The 21,424-nt window shown below is 43.0% G+C and overlaps 2 protein-coding genes across 2 annotated transcripts in view; both read left to right on the top strand.

Moving 5' to 3' along the window:
* GTF2H2 (general transcription factor IIH subunit 2) overlaps nt 1–21,424 on the top strand; it is a 213,682-nt gene that overhangs the window by 28,147 nt on the left and 164,111 nt on the right. The gene's annotated exons all lie outside the window — the stretch shown is intronic.
* On the top strand, nt 351–11,001 carry CDO1 (cysteine dioxygenase type 1). The gene is made up of 5 exons (XM_082497217.1): nt 351–692; nt 3,158–3,235; nt 5,242–5,399; nt 7,920–8,089; nt 10,228–11,001. Exons 1-5 carry the CDS (start codon nt 496–498, stop codon nt 10,255–10,257), a joined length of 633 nt encoding a protein of 210 aa, XP_082353343.1. The 5' UTR covers nt 351–495; the 3' UTR covers nt 10,258–11,001.

Here is a 21,424-nt window from a genome sequence, read left to right as displayed (position 1 = left end):
AGGGAGGCCGCGGCGGGCCATGCTTTGTGAGCCGCAGACCACGTCCAGAGGGGATGAAGATGCGCACACAGAGAGGCCTGGCAGGGAGGAGGAGAGATGCTTTCCCGCCCGGCAGCGAGAGCCACTTTTTCTCTTCGTATTCCCTCCACCAGGGATAGCAGAGACGCAAACCCCCGCCTGCCCACCCACCCGAGCGAGGAGTTAAACCCGGACCTGCCCCGCACCGCCCCGCTCGCTGGAGGCACCGACGGCGGCAGGAGGGGAGGCAGGAGCAGGCGCTGCGAGGCCAGCCCTTTGCAGCCAGCGCCGGCTGCCCCCGCCCGCCGGGGTCGGTGGCCCCGCTGGCGGGGACGGGGACGGGCACGGTTGGCCGCGGGCCCGCCCGCCGCCGCCCGGCCCCTCCGCCCGCCGGGGCGGTGGTAGGCTCCCGCCGTGCCTCCCGGCGCATAAAGGCAGGCGGGGAGGCGAGCGGCCGGGGGCCAGCGGCTGTCGGCGATGGAGCAACCGGCGGTGATGGAGCAGCCGGTGCAGACGGAGACGTGGAAGGCGCGGAGCCTGGAGGAGCTGGTCCGCATCCTCCATCGGATATTCGCCGAGGACAAAGTCAGCGTGGAGGAGGTGCAGGCGCTGATGGAGTCCTACGAGAGCAACCCCGAGGAGTGGCTGCAGTACGCCAAATTCGACCAGTACAGGTACAAAACAACCCCGGGAACAGGCAGTCCCCCCCCGTGTCCCCGTCAGTGTCCCGTCGTCGTCCCCCCCCCCGGCGCCGCACCTCTCACCGTACAAGCGGGGCAGAACCCCCCTCACCGACCCGACCGGCAGCACGACGGAGGATGCGGGAGGGGGAGGGGAGAAGGGCGAAGGGCAGACCCCCACCCCAACCCCCCCACCGGGGTTGAGGGGCCGCGGTGACCGGCGGCAGGGCCGGGCGGGGGCGGGGAGCGGGCGGGGCGGCGGTGGCCAATGGAGGCACCGGCGGACACGGGCGGGCGGCTGCCCGGCACCGACGGTCCCCCGACTGCGGGACGGCGGGCCCGTCCCGCCGGCGGGGGGGGGGGGGTACCCCGTCCCGCAGCCGGGGGACCGCCGAGTAGTGGTGCCGCTCCGGTCCGCGGGGATAACCCTCGGAGGAGACAGAAACGTGATGAAACAACTAAAAAAAAAAAATTAAAGTGAAAAAAAAAAACAACACAACCAAGCCCAAAAGAAGCATGTCGGCAGCAGAAACCGCCGCGCGGGGTTTGCGCGGGGTTGGGTTGCGCGGGGTAGGCGCGGGTTGCTGGGGTCGGGGGAGCAGACGGCTCCAAAGCGGGTGTTTGGTGTCTGTAAGGGAACCGGTGCGTATATTCCCGGCCTTACCGGTGGGTCGGGAGCCGTCTGCACCCCCGCCTGCAGCCCGGCTTCAGTCCCTTTCTTCGCTGGGGTAGTGCAGGTCGAGGGGTTTTGCTGCTTGCCAGGAGGCAAGGAAGTACTTGTTGGGCTTTTGAGTCTCTCCTACTTCGGTAACCACTGATTTATTCCTGCCACTGCTGGCTTCGCTGTCTTAAATCACAGTACAAATATGCTTTATTTGAACACTTCCTTTGGAAACCCCGAAAAAAAACCACCCCACCCCACCAACTCTAAAACTTTTCCTTTTAACCTTGCTATCGTGAAAGCATCATTCTGGCTTGGCTTTTTTTAGCCTCCTTTGACCTCGCATTGACTATCCTCCATTCAGAACAAATCACAAAATTTGTAACAGAACATAGGAAACTAAACAGAACATAGGAAACTAAGAATCAGAAAAACGAAGTGTGCTAACATGAGAAATATGCATGGCAGCCTTTTTTTTTTTTTTTTTGGCCAGCCAGACCTGCTGTACAGAAATAACAGCACTTGTAAAGTTCAGTCAAATGCCAGCATCGATTGCTTATATTCTGACATCATAAGAAAAATATGTCTACCTAATACATGCACAAATTGTGGATGCAGTGAGAGGCATGGTATGAATATACATGTTATACTTTGAAAGTAATTCATTATGAGCATCCTACCTTGAGCAAAATAGTGGTCTTATGGGGAAACTAATTAAAAAACATTCAGTTGACATCAGTGCACTTTCTGTGTGCCCCTGCTTGCATGTTTTAGGTGAGAGTGAGGTGTCCTGTCATCGGCACAAATACTTACTTTACTTGGCAAAGTAAAGTGCAAATAGTCACGACTAAAACTGAACTGAAATCAGAAGGTCCCACTGGGTTACTTGTACCATAACAGCAAGAAGCACCAGCCCTGGGTCAGAAGAGCCCCACTATGGAAATTAATGAGCAAAATCCCAGTCCCTTCTCTAGTGAACTTTTCAATAGAATGAGCTGAGGCAGCTCAGGGGAGCACAAGGAAAGAAACATAAGATGTTGCTATTAAAGATGTTTTCAAGCCCTGAGAGCAAATCACAGTGTAGAACACACGTATCGATAAAAAGCCTTTAGAAGCAAGCTTATTCTGTGCCATCTGTGAGGTAGCACATGAAAAATCTCTTTAAGAAATTTTGCTCTGATAAACTTTGTTTAGAAGTAAAAGCTTGCAGAAGTTACCCTGCAGGTGTATTATCCACATAACAATGCTGCAGCACAAGACGCAGAACTTTCAGGAAAGGAGTAGGAGGACTGTGTACGGAAAGCCTGACATCTTATTTATTTGTTTTTTTTTGCCTTTGTACAAATGAGTGCTGCATAACAGAAGGAAAGCCAAGAATATCTGAAAAGGAGCTGCAGAACAATGTAATCATGTATTTTTCTTGTTTCATTGCAGTCCTCTGTTTCTAATTATAAGCCAGCTGCTGAGGTGACTTCATTCAATAACTATTTTGATTTGATCCCGTCTGCCACTCTAGTCTCAGACTCACAGTTCCCAAACTCCAATCATCTATGTAATTTAAAAGCAATATGATTATAAAATATTAATTATGTCCATCTTTTTCTCTCAGAAAAAAAATCTTACAAAAAAAAAAAGGCTTAAATACACAATTTCATTTTTTCCATGTAAAACTTGGCTTACAGCAAAAAGAAGAAAAAGAGTTTTTATATGTCACAACCTTCCTTTGTAAACACGGTTGTATCATTTCATCTTTTATAGGCATATCAGTACAGTAAAAAGCAAACATTTTGTATTTCAGGTATACAAGAAATCTCGTGGACAATGGAAATGGAAAGTTCAACTTGATGATCTTGTGCTGGGGTGAAGGGCACGGCAGGTTCGTATCCAAAGACCATGGTTTTAGTAAACAGATACAAAGCCACTGTATTTCTCACTGTTATACAAAAAGACAAAAATAATCAGCCCTATGTGAGCTATCAGAAAGCATCTGGAAACTAAGCAGTGCAGAGCTCCTATTGGTATAGTAGTCCTGAATATTTCTATCTGAATGTGCTGTGTCTTTCACAAGTTTGTACTCCATGGACATTTTTTAGAGCAAACTTTTAAATATGCTCTGGTTTTCTACCAAATCTAAGCTTCCCTTCTGTCAGAGGAAGACTTTAGTCCCAGAGTTACAGCGGGTCCTGTGGGCAGGACAGGTTGAACATACCCTGTTCAACTTGTCCCATACAAGAGACCTATATAACACTTGGTTGTAGAGGCAGGAGCCGCTGCAATTTAAATAGTCTTTGTTCTCTCATGATGTTTAAATCCGACCTCGGTGCCAAGATGAGAAAAGTAGGTTTGCGTTGGGACTGCAGGCTGGGAGGAGGGAGCCCCTTTCCGGGAGTACGTAGCTTAGCTCATGGATCCCATTTCCCCCCTCAAAATGAACCATACTGTGGATGTGGCCTCCTGAGTTGCGCACGCAGACTGTGCACTGGGTTGTGTAGCCCTGCAAATGCAAGGGCAGGATCTGTCCCTTGGCGGGTCTTTCACAAATTGTTGGCTAAAACAAAATGTAGAATAACAAAACTTGCAGGTTTTGACTGATTATTCTTGCGTATAAATAGAAAACCTAAGATGTTGGAGCACTTTTTTGTTTGTTTTAATTCAGCATGCAATTGAACATTGGCAGTGTTCTCCAGGGGATGCCATGACATTATACTCAGAGGGATATAGGAACCAAGCCCACCACCTCTACTCCTTCTGGGCTATTCCCACAAAGCCTGTAATTTATGTCAAACTGTGTTTGAGTTGGATGAGTATTTGCTAGAGCTAGACTGAGACCACAAGTTGTTTTTGCTTCCTACATGAGGAGGATCAGATTGTTCTCATGGCTTGTGGAAGGAGCGTGACAACGTGGCATTTGTGAACAGTTCTGTGCCTGAAGCAAGCTCTGCTCTCTTGGCATCTCAGTTTGTAAGAAACCCTGACATTTGTTTACTGAAAACAGTAACGTACAAGTACCAAATTTTTGATTGAAACTCATTAGCACTGTACTTCCAAGAGGGTCAAATTCCTCCTTCTCCCTTGCCCCTAATGAGTGGAGAGCTCTCCCTTTGTCCTAATCCCATTGGCTTCTATAACAGTTAATCCTCTATTTAAAAATATAAAACCAAAACTAAACCATATATCTAGCCCATATGTCTCCAAATGTAGCAATTAAAATGTATTTTGGAGTAAGGAGACAGATAAACAAGTAGACAAATTATACCAGATCCTGCTGTTTTGTTCAAGTTTTGCCAAACTGGTGAAATGAACAGCTTATTGTAGCTGGTTGTACTTAGTACTATCAGAGTGAGAGGTACAGCATTTTTTCTTCAACAAATGCCTGTGCACCTCAGCAGTAAAGATGCTGTAGAAATTAAGCAGAAGCAGTTCATTTCTCCCATGTTTCGGGAGCGAGCATGGTGGATCTGCAAATATCAGGTACACTTGCAAGTTTCTACCAGCCTCTGCCTGGGGTCGCTGTGGAAAGCCTTGCTTTGTTTCTTGGCCCACAAGAGTTTGTGTTGTGAAGAATTTTTCTGTCCTCCTCCAGACTTCCTTTGTATTTCTCGGTGGCAAAGTCATAGGTTGATCAATATCTGACTCTTCTCCAAGTCCTGCTGTATGTGAGCTTACCTCAATACATTTCTAAAGTAGCAGTTTTAAGTAGGCATACCATACTCACTGGGAATTTTTTTTTTTCCTAAGACTTTTGTGCATGACCCATGTGCAGTGGCATTTCATTCTAGGGCTATGTCCAGATACAATATGCTATGCCATCCGTCCTGTTTGCTGTACTGAAATTAAATACGTATATCACACTGAGTTTGGTTATTCTTTTTACATATATAGCAGCATCCATGATCACACTGACTCACACTGCTTTATGAAGATCCTCCAGGGAAATCTGAAGGAGACTCTGTTTGAATGGCCTGAGAAGAAAGGGAATGGTGAAATGACCAAGAAATCAGAACGAGTTTTGAGGGAAAATCAATGCGCCTACATTAATGGTAAGTTATAAAGCTTGTTTTGACCACTACCCATCCATGAGTCTTATTCCTAACGGAAGAATTTATCTGCTCTCTAGTCTCCTACCTTTAACAGCAATGGCTTTATGCACAGTTTAAGAACATGGCTCTCTAGATTCTGCACAAGCCTGTATTTAGATTCAGTAAAACAAGCAACAAAAAACATCCTTTTAACTCACTCTTAAGACATTGCAGCAATTGCTTGATACTTAAGTGTGGCTGGTAGACCATAGCTAAATCAAGCAGCCTTCAGCACTGTACCCCTAATGACTATCTGAAATTGCTTGTAAACATAGACATTGAATAGTACTACACAAGAAATAAGGGAATCAAAGTTTAGACAGCTTAATCATCTTGATTTTTTTCAAAGAAATAATCCTTTTGGCCAGTCATGGAAATCTGACATCAAAAAATGTGAAAGCTGTCAATGGAATAAACTGACCAGCCAGGAGCAGAGGTGCCTATCCTCAGTGCTACTTGTCCAAATCAACAAAAGACTGTAGTTGCTGAAGTGCAGTGTCAGCAGAATTGAAAGGCTTAAGTCTACCCAACCTGCAAAAAGAATCACCTGACTCCACAGATGCTGAGAGATGACTAAGTCTCCACTAGTAAAGCTTCCTACATACCTAAATCCATGCCATTACATGTATCTGTAACTATCACCACCTTGTGCTACACTGGAGGCCATCCTGGAGTGGCTAGCTGGCTGTAACATACTCCCATGCTATGAAAGACACTGCACATCACACTGGACGGCAATGAGTTCAGCAGAACAAAAGCAAAGCATCAGAGAAGGAGGCCATCTGCCTTTTGTGTGATGAGTTAAAAACTGGAGCATGTGCCTTGTGGAACTGAGCTTGAGAACTCCCCAGGTGGAGGGAGCCTCATGTTGGGCTATGGACTAAGCCAGGGTGAGACCATTGGGGAAGAATGACTAGTGCTCTGCAGCCCTCTGTTGAAGGTGTGCCACATTAAGAGAAAACACAAAATCCATTGCACAGGAAATGCAAGAAGGACCTTGACACATCTGCTGATGGTCCCATGCCAGGGACATGGGTTCTCTCAGGTTTTCTTACCTATGTGGCTCTTTCCGATGCGAGCAATTGCACCGTGTGTGCATCTGATCCAAAGCTTCCTTGGCTGTTTTAAACAAATTTGGTATCCAATTCTCTGAGGCAATCTGGATCTCTGCCATGTTTCATAACAGATGTTTTGGTTTAAAAGAAACAGGTAAAACAAGTAGAAGGAAAACACTGACAGTGTGTTGATTACCCTAACTACTTCAATAGTGAGTGACCTTCACATTTCTGTTGTTTGCTTATTGGTTGCTGTGTGCTTATTGGTTGCTCTTGTACTTTATTTTTAAGGTTAAAACCCACTGAACAGTGTTCATTTGATGCGCACAGATTTGGGACTTTTTGCCCCTACGTCCTCTATTTAGATAAAGTATTTTAACAACACTTAGGGCTTACACTTCAAATGTATCAGTTATGAGTGTACTCATGATTCTCAGCGTATTGTGCCTACATTGCACAATACAGGTCCAGGTATTATATAACATATTAATTCAAGTACAAAGGCCTGAGTTGTTTTTACAGTAGGGTCATAAATTTAAATTCAAGGTCTTTTTTTAAGTAATGCAAAACCTCCACTTTAGTGTAGAATGGAAATTGTTTGTTTCATGGATGTGATTCTTCATACCTTACATTTTTAAATAATAGCTTGATTTCTACTCCACTGTCACAGAAAGTGCCGTTACTTCATTAGTAACCACACAGCAGACAGCGTCTTGTTTTATTACGTGTTGAATTATGCTTACTATTCGGTTAAGGTTAGAAGTATGCCAGTAACTACCAATTTGTCACTTTAGTCAAAAGAACAGACAAATGAAAAGCCTGTTCTCCAGACTAATAAACTGGAAGGATTAATTAGGAAACAGATGCCTGCAGTAGAAGACAACTGTATCTCTGTCCATAAGTCCATGCCCCAGATACACATAGCTGGCTTTTAACGTGACTGATATCCTTGTTACCGGGCCAAGAATTAGCAATACAAAAACTTTTCCCTCTAAAATGTCTTGCTAATTTTTAGAAACACAAACCTTCCCACTTCCCACTGGAGCATCTATAACAACAGTATCTCCTTGGAAAGTAAGTAACCTTGAAGTCCTCTGACAATGATGACTAGAAAATTACTGACAGTGTGGCCTTCCTTAAGTTCCTCTGGATTTCTATTGCCCTTTATCCTGTAGCAGGTCATCCAGAAGTTACATGAAGTGTGGAAGACAATAACGTATTTTGAGTTGCCAGTGTATTTAGGAATCTGTGTTAGAGAACAGCAGTCAGAATCCCTGTAGCAGGCTACACGTTGCCCATAAAGTGTGGGCATGCCTAACTGTCTTGCTCATGAGTTTTGGTTTAGAAAGCATTTTTCCAGGTATCTGAGATCTTGTTAAGTTTTCTCACCAACCCAATCTCTCCTTTCATGCCCTTGTTGGTGTAGACTCCATTGGCCTGCACCGTGTGGAGAACATAAGCCACACAGAGTCTGCCGTTAGCCTGCATTTGTACAGCCCACCCTTCGACAGCTGTAACACCTTCGATCAGAGGACTGGGCACAAGCACAAAGTCAAAATGACCTTCTACAGCCAGTTTGGAGAAAGGACTGTCTGCGTAAGTACAAGATAACACGCTTCCTGCTTGGCCCCGGGCTCGAAGCCCCCACAGGGATGGTCAAGAGGGACTGTCATTTGCAGGGCAGAGCGCCGGTGCCCCAGGACAGGGCATCCCCGACCAGAAACAGTATAAAACCTGTTGCCAAATACTACTCCGTGGGTCAATTTGCACTTGCCCCCTGTGGAGTTCCCTGCCTTGTAGCTTGCCTCCCTTTCACCAGCGGGAGATCTGTTTGGGGCAAAGAGGAGTATTAATGAGAATTTTGCTACTAGCTAAACGGCTTCAGGCAGCACATGACGGTAAATGCAACCCAGTCAATGGAAAACTGTGAAGCAGCTACATTGTTTTGGCCAATTTAAGTCATGTGTAACATTTCCTGCCTAAACTGTTCTGCCAAAAAGCATCGCATTTCAAGTCAGTTCCTTTAAACCTTGTAGCTTACTGTAAAGAATTCTTTAATAAATTTGATTTAATTCTTTAAAATCAAAACTTTGACACAGAAAGACTTGCTCTGAGAGTGAGAGTAGGCTGGCTGGCTGTGTCTGCATTCTTGAGCAATGGCATGAGATTTTATTTGGATAGAAAAGAAATCTTAAGATCAGCTTTGGAGGACCAGGCTAGGACATCTGGGAGAGTTTAACAGAGTTCCTTTGAGCACTCTTCCATGCATTGGAAAACATAACTACTTATACAGGGAGAAAAGACAGATTCTTGATGTTTAGCCCCAGAGGTTCAAAGACTGACTGGTTTTGTTAGATACAGAACACTTCACCTTTCACTGAAGCCAGAAATTCAATGCTCAGGAGTTTCCCAGAGTGAGCTCTTAGTAAGATCCAGTTAAAGTTTTATATAATCCACAAGTGCCATGTAAATTATTTCTGTGAAGCCTGTCACATTACATGATTACAACTTTACCAAACAGCTGAAACACAAACTTTGACCTTCCCGAGTTTGAAAGGTCCTTGTGAAAGTAAACTCAAATTTGTAATTCAGATTTTAAAGGGAAATTAACATGGAATGATGTTGAACAAAATTCATGCAAGAATTCAGTGTTCGCTTGCTTTCCTTTTGGTTGAAGTGTTTATTGAATATGAAGTATGTAAGATAACAAGCGAGACTAAATGTTTTGACTTGGACTATTTTCCTACTCCTGATCTATAACCATCTGGCAGTGTTTGTACCTTTTGTGGGAAACTGGATCTGGCTTACAGGAGAGAAGTAAATCTTAATCATTGGGTCTCTTTCACGAATTCCTGTAAATGGAATTCCAGTAAGGGGGAAAGTGGTAGCAAGTCTGGGCCATCCAGCTGCCTGAAATGACTTCACGCTACAAAAACCTTCTGGTCTCAGTGAGGCTTTCTGGAAAGCTGACTGGAAAATCAAACTTTTTTTCTGCTTACTAGATCTCAGAAGGATGTAGGAAGACAGAGATCTGTAAGTTAAAAAGACCAGGAGAGTGAAGTAAAGTACTTGTGATGATTGAGAAGATCTGCCTAGCTAAAGCACATTCAGTGCTTCCTCTTTGTCTTTTTTTTTTTTTTTTTTCAGGTAAATCCCTGGTGGCTTCTGGCCATGACAAAAACTTAATTAACTAAATCTCTAGTAAATAAGTAATAAGTCAATAGGCTTAATAATTAAAATAGTATATAGTACAGAAGAAGTAACTGTTTGCACAGTTCAGGTACAAACCATGAGAATGTTGATGCGAACATTCATGGAAGGAAAACTGATTTTGTCTTGGGTGTCACAGCACGTCAGTCCCTGCTGCCAGGAATTTTGCTGGGGGAGGTGGTTTCTGGGAGCAGCATGTCTTCCCAGCTGGACTTTCAAGCAGTTTCTATCAAAATGAAGTAGAGCAGGGTATCAGGGAGAAAAGATATCCTGAAAGAGGAAGCACTCCTCAGATGTCCCTTCTGCTGTGGGCTTGCTCATGGTGACACAGAGCCAATGCACAGGGTGACTTTGTTGGGTGCCCAGTGCCCTCTATAAAACCCTGGCAAGGAGTGCTGAAAATAAATACACGAAGTATTTTAAGGTGCTGAGCTACTCTGGGAATAAAGGCCCATGCCAAGAACATGATGTAGGTGGTGACTGTCTCTTACCTTAAAACAGCAATCTCTCCTCTTTCCTTTCAGGCAACAGCAGCGCTGCAGGAGAACAACTGAGAAGCACCAGCATGCATTTGCATAAGACCTGCTGAATGTTTAACCAGGGACAGAAGACTTGCATGGCTAAGGCTGACAGCCAGCTATATTTCTATACCTTGTACATAGGATTACACTAGGGCAGCTTCCAGGCCACCCGCAGTTCCCTCGAGTAAATGGGACACTAAGCTAACTAGTGCCATAAACTACTTCAGAGGTTAGATGCCTTTTCTTAGGCTCCTGTCAGAATTAAGTAGTTTGTTTTCTGATTCTGGCCTCCTTTTAATTTCAATTCTGATACCACACTGAGAATATCAGAAATAGGGGATATAGCATCATCTGACGCTACTTAATAGGCCTACGTGTATGTATGCTCTCAATGTAATTAATTATATAAACTTCTAAGCTTCCAGTCACTTGTACCTATGGGTAGTACACTAGATACAACTAACAGCAGCTCTTTGGTTTTTTTCTGGTTTTTTTTTTTTTTTTTTTTAATTAAGTCTCGTAGGTTTTAATGCTGTAGGCCTTTTTGATAGTTTTGTGCATTTTTTACATTTTATTTTTTACAATTTCATTTGTCAGATCTTGTTTTAAATAGGAGCAGCAAAATGCTTCATGCACAATGATTTTCAAAACTGATTGGGCAGAGATTTGGGTTTTTAATAAGACTAATCATACTTAATTCAGCTAATGTCCAGTTTCAAAGTATTCTGTATAGGTACTGAAGAAGGTAACTGAAATAAAACTGGATTTGTGCACAGATTTCAAAGTTTTCAGCCTTTTTTGTCCCGGTAACTAAAATATTCATCGCACTTTCCCAAAATCCACATTCCTCACGAACACTTAGGTCTCTTCCAAGCAATACACTATTAGAAAAGGCTTTAAAAAGTTGAAAGTATTTCAAACATGCGAAGAATCCTGATCCCAATTAAGTTGGTGGGAGTTCTGCCATTGAGTTCACTGATGCTTAGTTTTATCCTCCAGATTTAGCTACAAGGAAAGAGCCATCCTGAAAAAAGTTAAGTTTAAACTTATAAAAATCAGCAAAGCTCCTCACACTGGGGCTATCCCATTCATTTAGTGCAGCTGGTTCATAAGACAGAATGTGTACCAAGTCTCATAGGTGACTGCTGGTTACTCAGGCAGCAGTTTTAACAGTATCCTTTTTAGGTGAGTCACATATTCTCCTTTGAATTGACAAGCAAGGAAAATATTTACTTTATGAGACCCTGTTTCCAGGGAGGCTGTGTTAAATTTTCAAAAAATGTTTGAGCAGCGCAACAGTTTTTAAATGAACCTATGCCCTTGGGTTGCAATTACTCCTTGAGGGCCAGTGGGAAAGCAGTAGGTGCTTTGCAATTTTATTTATTTATTTTTTTTGGAGATGGGGAAGAGGAGGAAGAAAGGGGCATGGAAGGAGATGAAAAGAAATTAAAAGATAAAGCAGGCATAAAGGCAAAAGAACAGGGATAACCATCAGCTGTAAGTGGGATTGTCTGCATGAGGTGGACCTGAAGAGGGGTGCCAAAGAGGGGTCAAGGGAACGTCCAGCCCAAAAGTGGAAGAAGCATTAGAAGCAACAACATCTCAGACATCTTATTAGCGTTTATAAATATATAAAGGGGGAATGTCATGAGGATGGAGCCAGGCTCTTCTCAGTAGCAACCAATGATAGGACAAGGGGTAATGGATTCAAGCTGGAACACAAGAGGTTCCACTTAAATCTGAGAAGAAACTTCTTCTCAGTGAGGGTGACAGAGCACTGGAACAGGCTGCCCAGGGAGGTTGTGGAGTCTCCTTCTCTGGAGACATTCAAAACTCGCCTGGACGCCTTCCTGTGCAACCTCATCTAGGTGTTCCTGCTCTGACAGGGGGATTGGACTAGATGATCTTTTGAGGTCCCTTCCAATCCCTAGCATACTGTGATACTGTGATAAAGAAATCCCTGTGCTTTTCCAGGGCTCCAGTATACCCCAGAGTTTAACATGCTTCTTTTTCATTCACTATGAACCCATTGCTGAAAAATCTTGTCAAGCTAGGTGTTGGGCTTGAGCATCTTGATTTGGCATGGCTTAAGCTGTTGTGAGGGTAACAAAGCACCAGAGATGAGCTGAGGCTGGTGTCCCAGCTGCCCTGCTTATGCAGGGTCACCTATAGCAGGTACCTCAAGAAGACATCCAGTTGGGTTTTGAGCGTCTCCAAGGATGGAGGCACCACAGCCTCTCCAGGCACACTTTTCCAGTGTTTGACCACCCCAGTAAAAAAAAAACACCTTATGTTTAGACAAAACGCCTTGTATTTCAGTCTGTACCTGCCACCTCTTGTCCTCCTCCCCCTTCTCACAGGACATGAGCAGTTTCACTTAACCAACTTCAAATACAGTGTACTCATCATGCTTTTGCTTACTAGGTAAAATTAAAGGACAAACGCAACAGCTTGTAGATCACAGGTTTGGTCAGGTCAGGGGAACTGAAAAGATCAGAGAGGCAGCCAAGAAGCACAGCAGCGATGACAGGAGCTAGCCGTACAAAGATCCATTGATATAAACACTTAGGCAGTACTCCAGCTAGCCACATGCATGTCTAGCAAGTGAGGCCAAAGAAATATAAGCAGAAAAGATAACAGCTATCTACACAAATTGTCCAGACACTGTTTTGCCATGGTAAACATTATATCATACGTTGCACAGAATACACAGGAATTTCAGAACAAGGTACTTACCACGTACTTATGCCCTCCATACCAGAAAAATAAGGGGGTAGCCTATCCAACAGAAAGGGCACTGATACAGGAAACCTCCAGAGAAATGATTAATTGGGTCCAGAGTCCTCAGAACACATACCATAGCCGCTACCTTTGCTACTTCCTAAGCTCTAGTTATGCATCTTGTGCTCTGTATGGCACAAGCATAAAGCTAATACCTACTGAAGCAATATTTAATCGATAAATACCAAGCGATATAATGAGATATAGAGTCACCTTTTCACTTACACAAATGTGTTCACATAACCTGCCCTGGCTTAAAGCATAGAAACCAGTAACAACAAATTAGTATTTGCCCATTATTATGGCTGAACAGCCAAGGTATTAAACCTTCTAGCATACGAAAGCACTTGAGCTTTGGAGCAGTGCTAACTGGCCAGTTGATGAGGTAGCAATATGCTGTAGGCTGACGATTAGCTTTCATTGGGCAATGAACAGATGTTTACTGTTTCATCTCCCTTCTTCTGGGAAGGTGTTATTGAGCAGTGTCACTGTAAATGGAAGAGTTTAACATTTACCTGGGTTACAGTTAAGATCCTGAAGTGGTAAGAGATACTGCCCTAAACCATTAGTACTACTAAATTATTCAGGCTGGCAACTGCAGGAGAAACTCAGTTTAACTATGTTTTGGTGCATTAACTAAGATTTCAGTGAAGGAACTTCGACAGAAAGAAATAGGGAGGCAAAGTAATGCCAGGAGTGGAGTGAAGTGCAACATTTACATTAATACAGCACATTGCAAGGGTTTGCTGATTTTGTTGTTGTTTCGGAGAGTCATTATTAGAAATCTTGCTAGAAGAGAAGTTATTTATTAGAGACATGTTTTACACGGGAAGGCGCTGTAGCAGAGTGTGCCTGGGAAGGCATATGCCATGTGAAAGGGAAAAGCTGACGACAGGGCCTCTTCCAGGAATGGAAATGCTACCCCTGTCTGTGTGGCTGTGGCTGATGAGGACTAGATTCACAGAAGCTTGGGACATGTGTTCTGGGGGGTTTCCACCTATGCATAACCAGCAGGTGAGCAGCTCTTTTTCTTCCCACGCAGAGGCGTGGGAGCTCTGAAGCCTCTAACAGGAATTGTTGCTGGGAGAGGGTCCCTTGCTGTGTAAACACAGTTTCTTAATGTTCTTGTGGATAATTGAGCCTGGAATTGTTTTCTGTCTAATTCACTACAAAATCTTAGCATACACTAATTAGTTCAATTTGTTATTTAAGTCTGGGTGACACTTAGTTCTAAGTCTCTTGATATTTGAGCATTATTCATCTTCCTCCATTGTTGATGTATAGAGGAACACAGTAGAATCAAAACACACCCTATATATAACCCTTCTTTCATTGCAAAGTTTTTTTCCCTAAACCACAAAGTTACAAGATGTGCTATTCATTAGCTAATCCTTATAGTTTTTCACACCCCTCTCATGGTCAAGAGAAAGCTGTGTTGCAAGAATACAGCCTTCCCAAGGTTAAAGGAGGTGACCCTGCCTACAGTAACTCTGTTTGCAGAGACAAGCAGAACGACGTGAAGCTCGGTACTTTTCAACCATACTATATATTCTGGTCCTGCCAGTTTAGCTCATGAAAGACTTTGCTGTCCTTAAATGTCAGAGAGTCTTATGTTCCAGGCGTGGACAGCATCTCCAGCCTCTCTGGCTGGTAAAGGAAGCAAAACCACCATGGGCTAATTGTGCAGGCCGTCAAGACTAATTCTGACCCTTGTAGCCCATATGAAAATTTATTCAATAATTAGATCCCAAATCCTTGAATGCTGTGGGTACTTTACACTACGTTCTGTTTCTTCAGGGATGAATGACCCCCAAAATAGGCATTGAGAAATGCTTCTGACTTAGTTGATGATTCCTGCATGCTACAGAAGAAATGTTTGGGTTTTTTTAACAAATAATGAAACATCTTATGCCTTTTCCAGACCTGTTTCCTCTTTGGTTTTGCTCTCCAATTCACAAAAACCTTTGGTACACACAGGTGACTACATTATTTTCTCTTAAAGCCTAACTTCTCGACATCTGAGGTGTGCCTCCTTTCTGTCTCATTGTAGGTTCTGAGGAACACACCATATCAAAATAAACTCTATTTGCACTTCATTTCCCAGTAGGAAAAAAAAAATCCTTTTCCGAACCACAAAGATGAAATGCATATGCTGTTCCCTGGCTCATGTTTTGGTTTATTTTTCATGCCCATCCTGCTCTTAGTTTTACATTTATATTCTCTCAGTGGCCTGTTCTCTCCCAGGTTTAGTTTAGCCAGCTGGCTGACCTATTGCCAACAGTGGTGAAGAACATTTTAAAACATGATGATTAAATGTGAATTTATGTATTTCTTAAGGGAAGAAAAATCATTAGCCTGCTTCCTTAATTCATCCCAATTAGAGAAATCACGTAAGAGGATCATCTGGCACATGTTACTCTCATCCGGGCAGTGTCCCTGAGATCCACATGAATCACAAAGGTACACTGAGCAAAACACACTCCCTGACAAGAAAGCAAAAATTCTTTTTTGACAGCTACATCCTGTTTTCTGCTCCCACTCAGTATTCAGATTCACGCCCTCAGTATCTCTGTTTTTTCATTTTTGTTTGTTTTTTTCAATCACATCATGAATGCAAAGTGTTTGATTTTCTTTGCAAGTCACTGTCTCAGGAAGCTCTAAGAGCAGCAGCCAGAAAAAAATCAACCCCCTCTTCTCTCCCTAGCTGAAAAAGATGCCCCTGCAACACATCACCCATTTGCAACCAACACTCTGGTCAAATAAGCATGCTGGAAAATGTTTCTTCCATTGTTTCTATCTGCAGGCACAAAGCTTTGCCCTTGAGAGAATTGCAAACCAGCTGCGTGAGTGCTTGGCGCGAGGTGCAGACACCTCCTGTGGATCAGTTACGTAGAGGATGGCCCTGAAAATGTGTGTCCTAAGGGCAAGAACAGACAAATCTGAGGAGCAGGAATAGCTCTGGAGATTAGAGAACTACTCTGTAAATGCTGAGGGTCTGTTGCTACTGCAAAGACCAAGTTCATTTGAGGTCTGGTTACATGTGATTATAGAAGCCCTGATTTGAACTTGACACTGAAATACTGGAAAACCTGCTGGGATGCATTCAGACCTGTGGCATACAGCTATTCCTTTGTCATAACTAGGGCTCTGAACGGGCCTGTGATTGCTGATATGAGCATATTTACTGAGCATATTCACAGGGAAGAAAACATTTGTAAAAGCTTGCTTCAAAGGAAATGTGCAAAATAGCCCTGTTTAAACTCAGAGGCTGGAGGAAGCCTTATCACCTTTTCGGGCTAGACCTTGTTCAACATAGCTTGGAATAGCAATGCTGTTGTCAACTGACTTACAATGCTCTACATAGGCTGAAACAGTGGTTCTTATTTTAAGCCTTTACTGGGACTGAGTGCTTAATTATCGTCACATTTATTACCTGAGACTTCAATTTGTGGCTCTCCCTGAACATGGTTACCTATGAGTGAACAGGTAGCTTGAGAAAAGCTTTTAACATCCAGTGTTTCATGTTGGCCGGGAGTATTTGGAAATAGAGTCTCTGGACAAAAGGCACATGTGAGAGGAACAGCGTCTTCCTGCATCACTGCATCAGTTAAAACACATAGCACACCTCTTTTGCACTTCACTTCATTGCTTCATTGCAACATAAACTCAGATTAAGGATTTCCTTTCATTTGCAGTTGCTACTTTGGGGGTCTGATATCCTGGAAAAATAAAGCCCTTGGGCTAAGGTTTACAGTCTGAATTATGGCCCCTGCTCTATTGGCACAAAGCACTTGAAAAAACAGCTCCGGTCATCTTCAGGGTCCCCAAACTTAGGATTTTTGTTAACACAGTGGTTAGGGCATTTTGCAGAGCATTGTGATATTCCAATTGTGAATCTTCTTAAACCAGGCAGGAAAAGTACTCAAGGTTCTCACTGAAAATTAAAGGCATACGGTGCAAGAATGTAAATTATTGTTGCCTTCTTACATGCAATGTGGTATCACCAGTGCTATTCTGCCATGGATCATGGAAGTATGTTATAGGTATCAGAGAATGAGACTGATACACCAAATGAGCTAAATTATGCCAAAGTAACTTGGATAGCCTCAACTGCAGCAGCATCTGAGCTCCTAAAAATATTTCTTTTTATTAAGCCTGTGGCAGGTGAGTAATATTAAGTTCTTTAATAATAAGGAAATTGAGGGACAGTGAAATTAGTGACCTTCTGTCAGACAGGGCAGATAGCTCTACAAAAGTGTTGCAAACCCCATGTTAGCTTCCAATCCACCTAATTAGTCTCTATTTCTGTTGCTGCCTAAAAAATTATTGTCTTCCATGGAAAGCTAAAATATAAGGTGAGTAAATGTTCTATAAGAACATCTATAATTCAGTTACCTTGCACTTCTATTGTAAGACTAAAAAAGTTGAACTAAGACCTAGAAATATCAAACGCTCCTTTACAGGGAAAGCCCACTCCCAAAGGAAATAACACTAGATATTTTGTAGTAGTCTTTGACTCTGAAATCACAATCATAACATTAAATAAAACCATATTTCGTAATCAAAAAGTCCCAAACACTTGTGCAGGTCTTTTCCACAGAGCTGAAAATGATTCAAAACAAATGGAAAATTCTTTCCATAGACTCATACTAAAATAAAGGTGGTGTTTTGGAAACCAGTTAGTTCTAAACAAAACAAGACCCAAATATTGACTTGCATTTGGAATTCCCTTATTTGCACTTGCAGAGCAGCTAGTAAGAGGATCCCAAGTAAATGAGTGAGTCACGGAGTCACAGCAACATGAAATGCTTACCTTAATGATAAGCCATTTCTTTGAAACAGTTGCTTCTTTCTGTTATTTGAATAGCTGTAAGGGATATCTCACTATCACTTGAAAAAAAAAGGAAGTGATTGCAAATGACTTCATGTTCACAGCACCACTAGCTCAGCCTTGAGAGCCCTATTGAGAACCATCTATTCCGTATGACACAGAGATTCCAAAGCTTGGGCTTTGCCACAGGCTGCAGGCTCCCTGGGAATAACTGTATGAAGACATTTGTACAATTCAGTGAGGAACACTCAGGACTGAGACTCACCGTTGACCTAAAACGGCCAGGCCAAGCAGTTGCTACCTCCAGCTATCTATCTGCCCGTCTGTTTTTGCAAAGGCTGGAGCCTTGTAGCAGGCTGAAGCTGCTTCTGATCCACCACAGTCTGCAGCTTTGCATATTTAAACACACTGAAATCAGTGCCAGATTTGTTACACACAGAGTGGTAAATCTACCAGAGTTCACGAGGAGCTACACATACTTTTGGCTGTCCTTGGTGCAAGGTGGAAAGGAAAGTGTGGCAGTCAAGTCACATTCAATAAACAGCGAAACAGCAACCACTTTGACTGTCAGCTTCAGATTAAGGACGGGAAGAAAGAAAACCAGGTTGTACCAGGTCTACTCTCTGACATGACAACTTGGAACTACCAGTGATTGCTTTAACCCTCTGTGCAGACGCTCTCACTTTGTTGCTAAAGAAATAACAGTGGCCTGAAGAAGCTTCAACTTGATTGCTCTATGGCACTAGTGAAAAACATTAAGTTAGCACACAGATACACCTACATACTACCCCACACTCTGGTGTCATGGAAGTGATCCCATATGCAAATAAACAGAATTTAAGTAGCCATGCATGACGAACCACGCAGCAAAGAAGGAAAGATGATGACTTTGGACAAAGCAGTCCTACTGGCAGTAATCATGAGATTCTAAGATCAGTGTTGCCTGCACAAACCAGATCTCAAATTATTTTTTCATAGAAGTCTTCAATCAGATCACAGTCTTTGCTTCCTAAGATCACATAAGATCTCCCCATGTAAGATTCCCTTGAGAAGTCTGGGGAAAACATTCTCTTAGAAAAGGTCTGGAATTATTGATTGGTGAAAGGGCAATGACTTAGCAGGTAAAAGCAGTGTTGATTTCTCAATGTTATTGCTACCCATGTTATTGTGATGCATATAGCTTATACCAAGCATTAAGAGTGCTGAGAAGAGATTTATTTTTGTTTAGTAAGTACATGAAGTTCCTATTAGGGGCCAAAGTACATGGCCTTGTCTACAAGGGTGGGGACATCATGGGTTATAGGAGCCAGTATCACCATCTCATTTGAATGAATCATGGGTATATCTGGACTTGTTCTTTTTTGCTGATTGATAGAAATCTGCTGCAGCACACTCACTAGACCACTGTTCTGGGGCACACACTGGGCTTTTCAGTGGTTTTGGGATGCTGCAGCTCTGTTGGCATTTCTCCTGAGCACAGATTTTTTAACCTGTGTGTTGACACAGGAACTCCCTCACAGGCCAGCTGACTTCCCAGGTTCCTTCTCAGGTTCCTTCTCAGGTAACTTCTCAGGTTACCACTGGCTCTTCCAGATTTGTCGGTAGTTTCCATGTACTCATCCTTTGGCACTGCATTTCAGGATGAGGCACAAGGAAGGTAACTGACTTACAGACTACCATGATGGAGGGGTCTTTGTGATAGGGTGGGCATTGTTACACATTTTTATAATTAATAAATTAGTAAGAATAATGTCCAAAGACCTATACAAAATACAACATTATTTCTTTCCATAAGCATCATTAGACCAGATAGTACAATTAGGAAAGACGGACAAGTTTCAGGTACATACAACCTATTCCTGCATGGAGACAATAAGCACATACGATTTCATCTCAGAATAAATTTATGTCTAAGATGGCAATCCTGTGGTCTACAGGAAGGTTCTTGATGGAGTTGGGATTCTTTTATAGAAGGCTAATATCAGCCCCCCCCACCAAAAAAGCGCAATAAAATGTGATTTGCAAAATAAGACAATGGCTAATTTCAGAAAAGCTTTTCAGAGAAGTGCTTTTGTAATAAATCTTGGGTTTTACCATTGAATTCCAGGGAAGCAGAACTAGATTCAGTGGTGTTGGTCTCTATCCTAATGATGTAACAGTGAGTTTTTGCAGTTGTGGTATTGGAAAGAGCAGCACCAACACACATGTTCTTTATACCTGTTAGGTCCCCTTCAGGAGAGGCAGCTATCACTTATAAATTCCTGTGAACTCTCCTGGGTCAAACAGGAGACAGTCTGTTCTTCCAAGAGGTACGTAGCACCAGAAGTGCCTGGGCTAGCTGGGCTCTGAGACTCCGTGATGGTTTTTGTCATGTCCTGGCACCAAACCCCTTGTTTTCTTTACTTTCCAATTACTTTTCATTGCAGGGCACAATGTTAGTTCACCTCACAGGAATTTGTTTTCTGTTTTCCACTATTTCAAGCTTCTTTCCTGGTTAGTTTTCAACTCAGAAATTACCTTTTTCCACACAGGCACATTTCTCCCCTACAGTTCCAATTAGATACTTTCTATTTTCCACTTTTTTGTCTTACTCCGGTAAGCAGCATTACTACTCACTGAAAAACATTGGTTGATCTGCAGCTGTACTTTTCAGTATGGATGAAGGTTTTCTCAAATTAAGAAGGTGTCTTCTTTGCTGGAAGGTGTCTTCTTTGCTGGATGCTGACCAGTAATTTCTCACTAGAGTAAAAGCAGTGAAAATAAGCCAGGCTTTTTAAAGCATAGTCTTGATGTGGTTGTACCTTATTTTTAACCAGCTTGGGTCTGTGAGACTGTAGTATTAGCTCACAATATGTTTTTATATCCTTCTTTTTTTTTCTCCCTATCTTGTTTTCCCTCTTTTTTCCTCCTGACTTTCTACCCTACTCCTGGTGTCTGTGTCATCCCCCTGCTGCTGCCACCACTTCCTTCATCTTATTTCGTATGCATCACGGGCTACAGCCAGGATAGGGAATTTGACTATGTGGAGAAGCTCTAACAAAGCAGAGTGGACAGTTTAAATGGGCAGGCAAAGCAACACACCAAGTGTGGAAGTTGTATAGATTTTTCTTCCACTCTTCTACTATATTCTTTTCAAACGTCTTCAAACTACACCTTATTTCAGGGCTTGAACCTGCTAAATAAATGTACCAAATTGACAGGATTCTCTGTCTTGCCTCTCTCCCTTCTAGTCCATGGTGGTTACGTCAAGGCTAACAGGCCTCTGCACGTTAAAGGTATCTGTTTCCTTAGGGACCTCAGGCTTACTAGCATTAAGGCTTCCTGCTTTAAGTCAAATAGACAGGATGCTGCAGTTACAATTGGGGCATTGAAGGAGGAGGATATTGAAATAATAAGGAAATTGTTGTTTCAGAATGGAGAGTCACCAAAATCTGCAAGACCTTTTCATGGGAGTCTTTTGAATGCTTAAGACCAAACTCTCAAGGGTTGCATGCAGCTAAGGAAATTGTGAAGAGAGAATTCAAGAGCCAGATCTGTTGTCCATGCAAACTGAATGCTCAGTGACTTCTGGGGGAGCCCTGGTAGACA

Source organism: Vanellus vanellus, assembly GCF_965231255.1.
Source record: "Vanellus vanellus genome assembly, chromosome: Z".
NCBI classification, from domain to species: domain Eukaryota; kingdom Metazoa; phylum Chordata; class Aves; order Charadriiformes; family Charadriidae; genus Vanellus; species Vanellus vanellus.
Note: the sequence above shows the minus strand (reverse complement) of the source record. Positions and strands in the feature narration are given on the sequence as shown.